The sequence below is a fragment of the Neopelma chrysocephalum genome, unplaced genomic scaffold (assembly GCF_003984885.1).
Source record: "Neopelma chrysocephalum unplaced genomic scaffold, ASM398488v2 Primary Assembly neopelma1_42, whole genome shotgun sequence".
NCBI lineage: Eukaryota > Metazoa > Chordata > Aves > Passeriformes > Pipridae > Neopelma > Neopelma chrysocephalum.
The window spans coordinates 1,435,365-1,451,441 of NW_020897700.1; the positions used below are offsets into that span (position 1 = coordinate 1,435,365).

At 39.3% G+C, this 16,077-nt stretch overlaps 1 protein-coding gene across 5 annotated transcripts in view; it reads right to left on the reverse strand.

Annotated features, from left to right (window-relative positions):
* The window catches only part of CORIN (corin, serine peptidase), a 129,580-nt gene that overhangs the window by 3,909 nt on the left and 109,594 nt on the right, over positions 1-16,077 (reverse strand). For all 5 annotated transcript variants that reach the window (XR_003533155.1, XM_027676327.1, XM_027676328.1 and 2 more), the window contains exons 17-20: positions 11,297-11,419; positions 7,065-7,114; positions 5,319-5,493; positions 1,047-1,318 (exon numbers count right to left, since the gene is read on the reverse strand). Coding sequence is in view for 4 of the 5 variants with exons in the window: in XM_027676327.1 (XP_027532128.1) it covers positions 1,047-1,318; positions 5,319-5,493; positions 7,065-7,114; positions 11,297-11,419 (620 nt within the window). In the remaining variant the exon portion in view is untranslated. The remainder of the gene's footprint in view (positions 1-1,046; positions 1,319-5,318; positions 5,494-7,064; positions 7,115-11,296; positions 11,420-16,077) is intronic.

The window sequence follows — 16,077 nt, forward strand, 5'->3', positions numbered from 1 at the left end:
ACAGCTGAGTGAGCTCAAATTCTAATCAAAGTTGTTCAATCTAGGGTGTGCAGTATTAAATGGTTCTTGATGCTTCCTAACATAAAACCTTTAAAAGCAACACTGACCACATTAGAGAACAAGAACCTTTTTCCATTTACCAGTGCTGTGAAAGAGTTCTTTTGGGCTTTTTTTCCTGATGTTACATAGAGATATTTTTAGATGGGTAAAGCTGCTAGTAAAAAGCCTTCTCCTCATGTGTGCAGTTTAATTTTTACCACATCTGACCTGGCCACTGCAGCTGAAGTCCCACCTGAAGCAATATGGAAAGGAAAATTTCCTTCTCCCTTGTACAGAAAAGCCATCCCTAGTAATTACTATAATAATAACAAAGGGAGAAACACAATGGCTAGTACATTCACAGGGTTGGGGCGGGCTAATTTGCATATGATTCATGCACAATCATTTTTCCTGAACAAAGATTTACATAACACAACAGTTCTTGTCATGGGACGCAAGGATTGCGGTAGCCAAAGAACAAGAAAACACACTAACATTCTGTTCAAATACAAAACCAACAGCTGTGATTATGGAATAAGCTGTGTCACAAGTACAAAGTGTGATCCAGTGTGCTGATTCAAGACCCTGTTCCTTCAGCCTATGTACCAATGCTTTCAGTGCCTTCAGCTTTCACTGAGCTAAGAATGTTTCCACCTGCAATGATGATGTGATACCTTTGCAATACAGTTCTGAATACAACTTAGACCAGTAAAATGATAACTAATTCAGGTGACTTTCTTGATAGGAGTTTCTAGGTCCTCAGCATTTTTAAAAATCAAGCCACTTGTCTAAATAAGGATTAAGAAGCATAAATTGAGGCTGCTGCTTTGGAAGAGCTAGGTTCTAGTCACAACTTGATTCCTTCAAGAGTAGTTCCAGTTCCCTGGTATTTACTAAGACCCAGTAATAGTATAAATGGATGAAGGTTTGTAACAGGATCACTCGTTTGAGTAACTCAGTAGAAGGTTCACATGTTCTTCCTAGAGTCCCAGAAATACTCATCTTACTTTTGTTGCCCATGTGTCCCCAGCCTGTGATGTAGCAGTAGGTGTCTGGCTGAACCAACTGGTCCTTGCTGGGCAAACAGACAGGTCTTACATAGCTTGTCTCATTGATATCCTTGTCAAGCTCCACAATGCTGATATCGTAGTCTACGACTGCTCTGTTGTACCGTGGATGGAGGATGATGGTCTTCACCAGCCGGGTCTGCATGAAGCCTGATGGATGATCAAGATTGCTAATCCCAAACACTACTTTCCAAACAGCTGCATTTTCTCTCCTTAGTAAAAAAAAAAAAAAAAGAAAAAATGTGAAATTTCAATCAAGATCTTTCTTTTAAGCTAAAATATCCAAGAATTTTTTCTCCCTTTTTGCACACTGCACTTTGCAAAGCACTGCACATACAAATACTACAAGAAAAAAGAAATACTTAGGCATCATTCCTTACAGCTAAGATCTGAGCAACAAAAGACACTGCTTTCCATTTCCTTCCTGTCTGTAACCAAATGCATTAAAGCTCACTCCGTCAGAAGATATGTAACCATCTCTTAGTTGCTGTATTAAAGGCTCTCAAAATGTTTCGCCATTGTTTCTGCCTGTCAAAAACTTCCTACCAAAACTTCTGTGTCAGTTTTCCACCAGAAGTTCTCACCAGAATTTCCCACTGGAGTCTTCCTGCCAAAAGATCCTGTTATTGTTCGTGGTTATCATATCTCTTCGAACATCTGAACAGGGCTACGTGCCAAAACACCAGAGACAACCTCCTTTAAACACTATAAAAGCTGAAGAGAAATTTGGGAAACGTAGGGAAAGAGGAGTGGGAAAGACAATTGGCTATAGCAGCTGAGGGTCTCTCCCCCGCCTTGCCCTCACCTTTTTTCTCCTGCCACCGTAAGCTGCCTGCCCGTCACCAGCAGACTGGACCTCTGCCGTCTTGAAGTAGACTGGACTGAGACCCACCGTGCCACCCTGACCATATTTCTGAGGGCTGAGAGGTATAGAGGGACCGAGACCTCTACACAGCCTGGGACACGGCCGGTGTGAGCGGCGGAGCCCACATCCTGGCTGCATTCCAGAGAACTGAAGCTGTGAAAGACCCCCTGCTGCTAAAGAGATAACACTGAAAAGCGGCAGAGACAGAGAAAAAAAAAGGCAGAAAACTGCTTTTCTCTCTCCCCCCTCACACACTACAGACCAGTTCAACAGAAAAGGTAGTTTGGTGGTAATCTTTTCTCTGCTTCTAAAAGTAATCTTAGCATTTTCCAACCTTTTCTTATTTTTTCCTCTTTCTCTTTGCATGTCTTAGCAATTAATAAAAACAGTTTTGGTATCAACAGATAACTCGTATGAGTTTTAATTTTGCTCAAGGGAATATTCGAATCTAAAGGTTCTTTCTGCAATATTTAAGCAGATCGTAACACATGCTCACTGGTGGGCACATTCAAATTTTGCTGGGATGAGAATATTGTTCAGTAGTCTGCTGCTGACAGCAGAAATCCCTCTGGAGTCTCAGAGAAGCAATGCTATTATGTAAATTAAATATTTTATGATGGCCATGGGAAAAGTCCCTTATTTATTGGGCAGTCAGTCTGTGCCAAGCATACTTTCTATGCCTAAGATCAAAGGTTACTTTGACTCTTACATTTGTTTAAGACTCTTTTGGTAAATGTACAAGACCACAAAGCAGTGATACATATGATACAAGTTAGGAAGACTGAACTAGTGTCAGTTGAGACACAAGTGAAAAACATAGATTTTATGAAAGGCTTCTCTTGATCATAACTGGTCACAGAACAAGTTGCAGGTTCCTAATAAGTCTTCATGGGTTCCTAATAGTCTGTGATTCAAAAAGCCCTCAAAAAAGTCAGCAGTTCTCACAACTGCTGAAAGACAGCTCCATGTAACTAAGAACCTTTGACAAAGGATTCAAAGCAGTGTAAATCAAAGCATGCAAAATTTCAGCTTTTTCACAGTACTCAACAGGATTGTAATTCCTGTAATTTGCCAAGAGATTTGGTTGCTAAATAAAGGCTATTTTTATCTTAAGAGTTGGATGAGAATTCTGATATTTCAGACTATAACGATCATTTTACCATCATGATCAGTTTGAGAGTTTTTCCATAAAGTTACAGAAATTAAGTGCTAAGAATATTCATAGGCTCTTGTTTTTATGACCATTGAGAAAAGCATTGCCTGGAGCAATGAGCAGTCACAGCCAAAATGTATTGTCCTACAATTAAGAAAAAGCCTTACTGTCTTGGATGCTTTAATATAATGCATTTCAAAACAAACTTGACAAAACTCTGGGGACTATAATAATAAAACTAGCAAAGACCATGATGTTTAATGCAGCTCTTTCCATGACTATTTGTATTAATACTACATTACTGTTATGTGGTCCTCATGTTTTGTATTCCAAACTTCATATTAACTTCATAAAATACTTTGCAAAATGGAGCATTTTGTATAAGGCACCAGAGCACTTTAAAGTCTCTTTAAATTGTTTTATTTGGTTGGTTTGGGAAATTTTTAAATACTTTTTATCAAGAAAACTTTGTGACTTCAAGAATGATCTTGCTGTTGATACATTAGGCTTACAAATGGCTTGTTACAAATGAAGAATCTGAAGATTTTAGACTCCTCAAATCTATTCAGAAAGGCAGCAGAGGAAAAAGTTCATAAGTGCACAATGAATTATTAAAACGGAATGTAAGTACTTTAGGGTCTTTAGAACACAAATGTGAAAGAAACCTGTTACAAGTAACATTCTGAGCTCCATAGAAATTATATAGCCCTACATGAGGGGTAAATGCACAGCTCCAAATGTAATGGCAGTCTTTCTACAACTGACAAAACTGGGAGAATTTTTACTTTGTAATTTGACAGCTGCTTTTCCTATCTTTCACTAATGGGAGAAATCTCTTATTCAGGAGATTCAGTATCAGTCCAGTATTGCTGAAGGATCAACCTCTGTCCCACTCTTTATTTTAGATCACCAGAAAATGTTCCTCCAAAGGTTAGGAAATATTCCAGCAGTATATTTAAAAATAGATGGAGAAAGAAGAGAAATTCCTTCTGGACCCAAAACCTGATAAAATACAATGTTCTTGTTTGTATTATACATGCTTAGCACACTGTTTAGAAGGAAGCTTATATATGTTCAAGTTTCTGGTTATTACTTTTCTTCTTTTTGAATCCAATCAGTTCTTGAACATCCTTAGAGCTTGATATGATATGTTAGTCAGAACTGAGGTCTATCCAATGTCATATCCTCTGGCATTTCCATTAATATGGTTTCTTATATCTCACACCTTGAGATACTCACAAATGTCTTGAGATATGCCTGATGTCTTCTGGCTTGGACACAAAAATCACAAACCCCAACAAATACCAAATAACTCAGTCTTTCAGAAATAAAAAGACAAAATTTAAATTATTACTCAAAAAGGGAATGACTAACATTATAAAGAAATATCGGTCAAGAGAATTTTGCTTAACATAGAATTTCGGCGGGCTTGAACACAAAGGTGTTTAGAGTAGTTTAAAATAATTTCCAATGAGCAAACACCAGTTTAAAGCAAGATTAAGCAACCATAAAAGCACTTGTTAACTACAGCAGAAAACACTTGTTTAAATTTTCTTTAGAAACTCAATTTAAAAACTTTAGCGCAAGACAAAAGATACAAGGTAATAAGATTCCCTCCAAAATATGTGGTTCATCAAAAAGAAATATCGGTTAGCACCAAAAAGCTGACATGATCAAAACAATTCCAAGACATGTAAACATCCCTCGCATGCCTGACTGTTCATACACCACAGGGCCTCAGATACCAGGAGGCATCAGGTAGTGGTTAATACTGACTTCTTAATGATTGCGATCCTAATAAAAGGGTGAACTGTATAAATAGGAAAGGCAGTGACTTCAGTATGTCATTTGCACTGTAAGCAAATACTCAGTTTTCATTTTTACCAATGGCCATAGCATTTTTCCAGGGTCTTTTGTACAGTCATGCACAGAATGATTTTGAGAGTCAGGGCATCTTCATTTAGCTTTCATCAGTAGAGACACCAGCAATGAATAATAAAACATCTGAAAACCTAAGCTAATGCTGGTTTGTACGTTTTACTTTCCTTTTTAGCCTCTTAAAAGCAGGCCTCTATGACTGGCCATTCTGCAAAGATCATCACCTACCCCCAGTGTGTTTGGTAGTGGAGGAAGGACTTGGTAATTCACATGTGCAAGTTCATATGAGCATTAAAACCGTCTTGAGCTCTCTCACCCTTCAAAGCAGTGTGCTACTGTCAGGACCCATCTCTTTGCAATCAGAACACAGCCACATATGTGTCCACTGGGCTCACTCTGCAGGGAGCACTGCCATGGCCACCGGCCTGGGCGGCTGGTCCTGCCCCCGAGGATCCTCTTGTTCATGCGAGCAGCGGGGCGGCGGCCACAGTCTGGAGAGGAACAGGAAAGCGTTAATCATTACCTCAGGGGCAGCACTTACAAGACCGGCTGCAAGAGAACGGCACAGAATGGTCTTAACAGAGCTGTGAAATTAGACTGTTTAATTGACTGAAATTAAACTAATTTACTGTACAATACAGTAAATGAGGTCATCAGCAACTGCACAACAGTATTAAACATACTGAGCCATTTTTATTCTTCCTTTGTATCGAAGGATTTGCTCTCCTGATATTAATTTTGACTGGCTCAGCCTGAAATATTAACCAAGCTAAATTTGGCATCCTGACTTCCTCTCTCTCAGGAGCTACTGGACTGCTCTTGGGGAGGTTTCCTGGCTTCATGTCTTTGTCCTCCTGTCAGCTAGCAACATGTTAGCCTACTTTCCATGAGAACCACTCCTGGAAAATCTGCTCAGCAGTAACAACGCTTTTCTTAAGCCAGGTGTGAGGTTAATGTCACACTGTTTCCTCAGCTACACAGCAGCGAATTTGCTTTGCCTGTGGAATTTACTAAGGAAAAATATTTGAAGATCTGAAAACATTCCAGTAATCTGTCCATTCCACTCTACAAGCCACTTCCAATGGAAATTATACCAGATTCCTACTTGACAGTTATTTTTCTGAAAGAATCGTTCACTTTTGTTTCACTTTATATTCCAGATTTGAAAGATGCCAGACTCGTTATTTATCCTGTTGATACTCACCGTGATTTAGAGAACAAAAGAACACCACCAGTTTCTGCAATCAGCATCCCAAGGGAGAATATGCTGCCATTGCATGTATCTGGTAACTTAGTGGTGAAGAAATAAATTGGAGCAATGGTTATTTCGTAACGTGTAATTCCTAGTGTGTTCACTTAACTTCGGAGGGCAAGGAATTTTAAGTGTACTTTAAGTAACACGTGAGAGGCAAACACCTTTGACAGGCTCCTATGCGCTTTTTCCTTTTTTTGATAAATAGCAGATGTTTTGATTAGTTTCCCAAAGTTAGATCATGCTTTGAAATTACTTTTCCCTGAGTCAAGCTAATTCATAGTTTAAGTATTCTTCAGCAAAGTTCTCCTTGTCTGTAGAACATGATTTCATCACAGATGAACTTCACAGATGAATTTCCGCATTTTCAAACCGCTTAAACCTGCAAAATCTGCTGTGCCAACAGACTTGGTCTGTAACTTTCTACTTCAGGTTCTTCTGTCCCCTTGTGCTTAACAACTAAACAGATCAGAGCTTCAACTCCCAGGCACATAGCCTGCTAACCACTCTGGTGGTAAAGGACACTTTCAGAAGGAAGTGTTATCAACTTAATTTTTGGAACCTGACTGCTGACAAAATTCGTTTTGTGGTATCAGGACTGGGCTACCTCAATACACAGATTCAATAGTCAAAATATAAGAAAATCTGATGAAACTGAGAAGAGTAGGGAAAAATAAACCCAGTGCAAAACTGGATGTTGCAGAGGTCTAATAAAAATTTCAGAATGAAGCCACACTAAACATCCGCATTTGCCAAAATGATTTAACACATTTTAAAAGAACATCTATTTTATATGCACTCCTCTCTTACCTTCTTTAGTGCAAAAGAGAGCCACTTTGCTTCTGCTTTGACACATCTCTCTAAATATGGAAACAAAAACATGGAAGAAATCTCAATTGATTAATTTTAGTAATTTGAAAATCAGCACAGGTATTGTACTCAGTGTAATCCAGCTGTTAAAAATTCCCCCAACTGTAAAAAGAAACTCCAGGAGTTTCTTATGCCAGATCATTCATGGTTTCCAGTATCTGCCTGGTGAAAATTCAAAATATTAGTTCAGCTTTACAATGCATTTCATGAGGGGGTGCTACATATTTTGCAGACTACCTCGCTCCCTGGGCATGGATCCAACTCTGAGGTCAGCTGGGATGTACAGTCTGTCAAGTCTTAATTTATGGCCCCTGAAAGCACAGAGATTGCCAGTCTCCTCTTCCTTACAGTCAAAGGACAGAATGCCTTTAATAACAGATGCCCTAAAAGTTTGGGTGTTACAAAAAAATCCAGGAAGTTTGCATAGATAATTATTAAAACAACAAAAACTTATCATTTGTTGAAAACTTTCATATGAGAGATGGAAGAGGTGACTTTTTTGTCAAAGGAGGGGAAATCCTGGTTAAATCAGTGAGCACTGTTGCACAAAAAGAACATTATTCTGGGATGTATTGAAAAACACCTGAAAGACAACACAGTCATCAGTCACAGCCAGAATGGCTTCATGAGAGGAAAGTCCTGCTTATCAAACCTGATTTCTTTTTATGACAAGGTAACCCACCTGTTGGATCAAGGGAAGCCAGTTGAGGTAATCTTTTTGGATTTCAGTAAAGCTTTCCATACTGTCTCTCATGGGATCCTTCTGGACAAACTGTCCAGCACACAGCTGGATAAACACATCATGTGGTGGGTGAGCAATTGGCTCATGGGTCGAGCACAGAGGGTAACAGTGAATGGGGTGACATCAGACTGGTGACCTGTCACTAGTGGGGTTCCAGAGGGCTCTATCTTAGGCCCAGTTTTCCTCACCATCTTCATAAATTACTTGGACACAGGACTGCAAGGGATACTGAAAAAGTTTGCAGAGGACACAAAACTGGGAGGAGCTGTTGACTCCCTCAAAGGCAGGGAGGCCCTGCAGAGAGACCTCGACAAATTGGAGCACTGGGCAATCACCAATCATATGAAGTTCAACAAGAGGAAGTGCCAGATTTTGCACCTGGAATGGGGCAACCTGGATGTACATACAGACTGGGGAATGAGATGCTGGAAAGCAGTGCTGCAGAAAGGGACCTGGGTATCCTGGTTGATGGCAAGTTGAATATGAGTCAGCAGTGCCCTGGCAGCCAGGAGGGCCAACTGTGTCCTGGGGGACATCAGGCAAAAGCATCACCAGCTGGTCGAGGGAGGGGATTGTCCTGCTCTGCTCTGCACTGGGGTAGCCTCACCTTGAATATTGTGTGCAGTTTTGGGCACCACAACATAAGAAAGATATTAAGCTCTTAGAGAGCCTCCAAAAAAGGGCAGTGAAAATGGTGAAGGGCCTTGAGGGGAAGCCGTATGAGGAGTGGCTGAGGTCACTGTCTGGTCGGCCTGGAGAAGAGGAGACCATTGCAGTCTACAACTTCCTCATGAGGGGAAGAGGAGGGACAAATACTGATCTCTTCTCTGTGGTGACCAATGACAGGACCAGAGGGAATAACCTGAACCTGTATCAGGGGAGATTTAGGTTGGAGATCAGAAAAAGGTTCTTCACCCAGGGAGTGACTGGACACTGGAACAGGCTCCCCAGGGAAGTGGTCACAGCACCAAACCTGCCAGATTTCAAGAAGTATTTGGATGATACTCTGGGGCATGCAGTGTGACTCTTGGGGATGGTCCTGTGCAGGGCAAAGAGTTGGACTTAATGATCCTTGTGGGTCCCTTCCAACTCTGCATGTTCTGTGATTCTGTGAACTAGCTGACTGCCTTTTTATTTCCACTACTTTTTCATTCCTACTGTGTACATGCTTTTCTGGCATAAGCAGAGCTACCTGTTCCACATGCAATTCTTTGAAGGCTTTAATCTCAGTCAGTAGGTAGTATCTTTAAAACTGCAATCACCTAAAAAGAGGATGCATCTGATTTTAAGTCATAGATACTAATACGGGCAAAACAACAGAGTGCCAGCCACCCCACCAGCTTGCCTTGAATCTGGTATTTGACCAGACCTTTGTTCCCTACACTGCATGTACCTCATTCACATACTGCGCAAATCAGTTTATTTCTGTTCCTGAAAACAAGAGCCATAAAATTATTTTCCAGAGACAGTAGAGATGGACAATCAATTTCAGGACAGAAAATCATGTGCACAATTTTGAGAGACATTTTCACTCCCTAAAAAAATTCACAGAATATAACTGAGACCAGCCATGGTCATGTTTTACACTTGTTTCTTTGACTTACCAGACAGCCTGCTCTAAATGGCAGCTCTAAAGAGAAAATGTTAAGTTTTTATGTGTGCATAGCCTGTACTGTCAAAACTTTATGAATCAGTGGTGTATTTTTCAGTTCTTGCCCAAGTTCTCATTTGTTCAGGAGCCCAACAGCCCTTTAAACATCCAACATACTCCACAGCACAAATCATTTACGTGGTGCAATTGATCCAGATGAATACACCTAGACTGCAGGGCTCAGGAGCACTTCCCAGTCATCTGGACTGGATGCCTGATGCAGCCAAAACAAAAAAAACCTCACCCTTCATGCAAGGCTTTAGCTTCTCACTTCTTAGAATCATAGAATAGAATCATAGAATCAACCAGGTTGAAAAAGACCGCAGAGATCATCAAGTGCAACCCTTGAAGTGCAACCCTTCTTGTTACCCATTTTCTGGATTCAGGGGCACTCAAACATCTGTTCCTACATATTACTTTCATTTATGCAATAGATTTATCAATAATTCTCATTACTGATGTTTTCTCTCCTTGAACTTGTACTCTGGGCAACACTAGATCTTTTGCTACTAGATCTTGTAACTCAGAGGCTCCAAGTCCATTCCTTCACACGTTTCCTAGCAGACCTCTTTCAAACATGTCAAAAAGTATCTTGAAATTTCTGCTTTGCACTTTAGTGACCGAACAGAACATGACTGTGGATCTGCCTTTGCACCTGGTCACAACCCAAGGTGTTTATTCTTGTATTACCCTGGAGAAAAGCATTTAGATATTGTTAGGCTAGAGGAAAAACACAGTGAGAAAGGAAAAGAGTTAAAAAGACAACCTTCAAGTGTCAGGCACCATCTCATAATGGTCTTTCTAGATGAAGAAATAAAAATTAACTTGAATGGGGAAAATACCAATGTAAACCAAAAAATGCACAAAGTTGAGATGTATGAAAACAAAAGCTGCTTCTTGCTAGCTTCTTTTTAGTATTCTGCCATTAGGGAAAACTTTTGAGTACAAAAAATAATGCAGCCAAGCAAAAGAAAAGTAGATTTATTCCTCAGATTTATGTCTTCACACATATCGTATCTCTGCAGTTACCCAAGACAGTCTTTCCTTGTGAAATAGAAGGATTTTCTATGGAAGAAGGATGTTCTGAAATCTCCTAGACATTTGAAAGAGAGAACAAAAACTATACATCTCCTTTTTGAACAATGCAGTTGCAGATGGGGATTAGGTGGCTCTCCCAGTTTTTCCAGGGATTTCTGAGTTCATTGGCTCTTCATTCTCAAAGTCACACTTCGAATGTCTGAACCATGAGATCCTGGCTTCTCATTAGCAACTACCTGTTTAGTCAGGTTAATTGAAAGGAATATACCATCAGCCAGAGGAGCTGCTAAGGAAACCTACTGTAAGTGGATATAGATTCTGCTGAAGAAGCTGCGTTTGCTCTAAATGTATGAATCCAGACTACATGGGCTGAAGAGGATGGTAAGATGTTGCTGCAGATTTTGCTATATAGTACTTGCTGGACTATCTTGCTCAGCAGAGTTTTAATGAAGCTGTCTGGTCCAGGTGCTTCAGGGGCATCACCTCTGTATTACGCAAGTGCTGTTATTTTAGCAGAATGGCCTCCTCAGGATTTGAAGTTAGACTCAGACTACAGTTGTTGTAGACACTAAAATCATTGCAGAGTGTATCTTAACAACTCACATGAGTACGTGCTGGGATTTATACACAGATACCTTGGGAAAAAAGAGCTTACTTTGGGAGTAAGAGGGAGTTTGTTATCCTCCATTAGTAAGAGACTACCCACAGCAGTGAAATAGATCTTATTTACCTGTTACTTACCCATTCACTAGAAGAGCATGTAAAGTGGATGCATTTTTATTCTTCCAGTCTGAGTGCAGATTCAGCCATCTTTGGTGTTGCATTTCCTCATTCTCTACTATAATTTCTGTTTTGGATGGTCCTCTGAAAGAAATGAAAGACACTGATAGAACTTCCAGTAGGTTTCTATGTTACAGCTAAGAAGGTGAAGAGGCCCTAATGCCCTCTGTTTACTACAAAGATACACAGCTGAATGTTATGGCAAAGCCATGTGTGGCAGATACATAGTCAGAAGAATGAAATCACCCTGAAAAGCCAGGCCAGCCAATGTATGACTGCCACTTTGTATTTTCTGACAAGAACCCAAACTAGAATCAGGAACAATAGGAGCCTTCTGGTGGCATTTACTGTAGTGCACACATTCATACTGTTTTAACAGCTTCTTGCCTCCAAAAATATAAAAAAATAGATCTTCATATGTAAAAGTGGTGAAAGAAAAATTATTTTCTTACATTTCCATCTTTGGAAATCCATTAAAATTTAACAGTAAAGAACAGTCTAGGTCTTGTTAAAGCCCTTCCCAAATCTTCGTTCATGAAGCCTAGCCATGAGGTCTTGTTAATAATACTTGAGAGTATCTATAAATCCAAACTGTCTGCTTTGTGAAACAGAACAAATCATGGGTGATGATGTCAAACCTGTCCTTCTGCAGCAAATTAAAAGTATATGAGTGTAAGTTAGAACAGTTCACCAGGAGATATTTTCATATATCCACTTCCTCAGTCTAATTATTGCCTGATAGACTCAAGCTCCTGAAGAAATTGCTATTTTACTAAATCTTGATTGCCAAGTGGAAAAAAGGAGTGCATTTCTATATGGTCTTACAAGTCATGCAACTTTCCAGCACAGAACCATCCACGATTAGCCATCAATCCCTGTCAATGACAAAGAATTACAATGACTGCTCTTCTGAACACTGGTCAAAAGCCAAGTTCTAAATCCTAGTTCACAGAAAAGAGAATGAGAGAAGTTCAGAAAAACTGGTATGTCCTAAAACTGTCCTCTGAACCCAATTTCTCATGACAGTAGCTAGGAATGCCAGCCAGGTTACTAGTTTGTCTTTAAGTTCAATTTTCAGTACTGACTATATATCTTTTTAAATCTCAAAAAAACTCCAGCATCCTTTACGCACTTGATTGCATAAATTAATAGAGATCAAAGAATTCTGTTTTATGGTAAAGTTTTCAGCGTAACCATATGGAAATGTTTTCAACAGGGCTGGCAGAATAAACTAGGCTTTGAGGTCATGGCCTTGGATTTTGCCTGTTACATGACTTATTTTTCAGAACCTTCTCTGGGCATATTAAGCAAATATCATTCCATGATCTACTAACCAGAATGTGCAGGCAGATACTAACAAGCATTTTTAAAGACTGTGGTTTTAACTCATTTTGAGAAAGCTGCTTGCTGCAAAAAGTGTTTTCTTTCTCAGCACCTGCTTATAGCAAACACAGAAAGCTCTCCTCTCTTCATATCCACATTTCTCACTCTTTTTCACACAAAACATACACAAGCATTTTTTCTGAAGATGACATTCTGCCTTATGATCTTCTGTGAGCAATGATGTTCATTATTTCTCAAATGTGTACAGTGATATTTTATGTAGTTGTAAACAGTGTCTGATCTATAAAATATGTAACTCAAAAATGTCCAAAAGGTGGAAATATCATGCCATTTGATGGATCCAAATCTATATTATCCCACATACCAGATTTTTTTGCTGAGACCTGCAGCTCTGAATTACAGCTTACAGTGATGCTATAATCATCATTAAGGAGACACATACTTCTAAATCAAGGTAACAACCTACAAGACACTTACGCCTGTATGAAATTTTATAATTATTTATACAATGTATTATACTTAGTTAAAAGTAAGATTCTGGCTATGCCTTTTGTTCCTTGGTGGTCACATCTTGATATATTACATTGAAAACCAGTATAGCCTAAGTTGTGTCTTTAGAATGCTTTATATGAACACTTATAGTGTAACCCCCTTGATGCTGTTTATAAAAGTTTTTCTTTCAGATAGGCAAGGGCTGCCACTTGTCTCCTTTCATTTATTTAATTAGAAATAACCAGAATGAAGGGGACCTAAGATCATAATTTCTAGATGAAGAAGGATGGAGACAATGGATAGCATTTGTGTAGAGACCAGAGCATACCCAGAATTGCCAGAGAATGAGAGAACATGAGCTAAAAATGTTAGGATTAAAGACTTGGGCTGGTGTGAGCTTCTGAGTGTGGGACTTTCAGAGGGGCTGCTGGGCCAGGAGTTTACATTACACCAGGGACTATAAATCACTCAGAAAAAAGGAGAGAGGTGGAGCAGTGGAGACTTATTTTAGCCAGACCCATCCTGTGCTCCAGAAACACAGCAGGCAGCAGATTCTACTCAGTTCCTCTTGGAGCTATAACACACAATTTCTTCTTACAGAAGACACATTCTGAAGAAAAGGGAAGAAGGATCTTTCAATGGACAGAGCCACATGAACTCACAATTCACAAGAATATTTGGCTTTACGGAGCTTCTCAGACTTAAAAAACAAGGTTGCAGCTGCTAATTACCTTTACACATCGAGTTTCAAGTTCAAAATTAGCTCTTCTGCCAGATTTATACTTCAGTGGCCTGCTGAAGTTGCAATATCTTTCAGGATTTCAGGCAAACCAAGTAAAGATTTTTTTTACTAAACACTTTCAGAAGGCTCTTTCACTTCTCTGCAGTTTTCTTTTTTCCCCTTTGGTTTGCATATACCGGAACAGTTTTGTTCAGAAACTTGGTGTAGATTTTAAACTAGTGCTTTTAATTATTACCTGTACTGCCATAAAAAGCAAAATTGAAACAGTGTTTGTTGACTGAAACCATTTATACTGGAACACAGTGTGCAGTTTTGAGGTGCCTCAGTTTAAGAGGATATTCAAAAACTGGAAAGGATCACACAAATGGCTTTCAAATTTTCTAGGGCACTCCGGCACTGACACACAAGTAGGGGTTGAGGGAACTGGACTTGCTTATTCTTGTGAAGAAGAAGCTAATGGACAATTCAATAAAAACCTTCAACTACTTGAACAGGAGTTAAAACATGACAGAAAAAAACTTTTCCAGAAGTGCTGCATGGTAAAACCCAGGGGAAATGGCCCAGAGTTGCAGCTTTGGAGATTCATAGAAGATGAAAAGGAAATATTTTTTTACTAGGAAGGTGAAGCAGCTGTGGAACAGAGAAACTGTGAAATTCCAATCTATCCTGGTTTTCAAGACTTGGCTAAACAGAGCAGTGGTTGAGCTGAGCTCATTTTGGCAATAATCCTGCTTCAAACAGAAGGTGAACTAGATTTCTCCCGCTGCCTGTTACTGCGAGGATTTTATGATTCTGTTGCACAGTACAAATAGACTGCAGTTACCAGTACCTATACTGAAGAGCTGAATTTTAAAAAAGGCCAAGTTACCAGAACAGACTTTACACACATCAGAGCATATTTTAACATTAAGGTACAGTCACTGAATCACAGAATCAATTAGGTTGGAAAAGACCTCCGAGGTCATAGAGTCCAATCAATATCTATGTGTAGATATCTGAAATATCTACATTACTTCAGTAAGTTTATTAGTGATATCTGCAAACTTAAGACATTCATACCATGGTAACAATAATTCACACCTTTTGAGTGGTGATTTTTGGACCAGATCCCTCACCAGGTTTCCAAGACAATGTACAAATCCTACCTGCATCCACATGACTTTATAACAGCTCTTGGTGCTATTTGGATGAAACTACTAGTGTACTGAAATATTATTTTTAAACCCTTGGGGTTCTAAGACTCTGAACAGACCACAAAAGTTTAATTGTCTCATGTGTCTAGTATCTGGAGTAAATCTTTATATCCAAAAGAGCTATGCTAGAGCTTCTGAGCTCAAACATAACACTCCAAGAACACACTTTAGGGTTCCTGTAGTCCCAGCCCATGGGCTTCTCCAAGACTATATGAAAAGTGCCATATTTAAGTAAGTTTAAAATAGATGCACAACAAACAGCAATGTTTTATGATTTTTTTCTCCTTTACATTTGAAGTGATAGAAATACCAGGCTTAGTGGTAAAAGACAAGTATGACTTTCATGTAGATTTTCATTAGGTCCTCTGCACTGCTTTCAAGAATGAAATGGAATTAGGATCTATGAAAAAATTCTTCCACAAGACTTTCTTTCACTAAACAATTAACTATTGAAAAATTCAGTCAAAAGAAATCTTACAAGGCCATCTGATCCATTCCCCTAATCCAAAATAATATCAAACATATCTAAATCCTGACAGATTTTGTTCTGCCCTCTTTGTACCTAACTCTAATGATGGAGAATCCTCAGCATTTCAAGGCAATATATGCAAGCAATATTTTTCTAGTGTTTGTTCTTAATCTGCCTACCTGTCTTTTAAGCTCATTACTCTGTCTTATTTCCAATGGAAATGGAGAACAAGTTACCTTCTGCAGCAACCTTTTACATATTCCAAGGCTCCTATACCTCCCCCTGACTGACTACCCAGAGTGTCCAACCCTTCTTCATATACCATGCTTTCCAGGTCTCTGGTCATTCCCGTGACCTATTCTGAACTCTCCCCATCTAGTCAAAATCTCACACAAACTGAATACTCCAGAGGGATTACTCATAAACATTCCTGATTAATTCAGGCCATTTCTCCAGTCCATCAAAAAATTTTTAAATTCTAATTCTGTTCTCCAAAATGCTT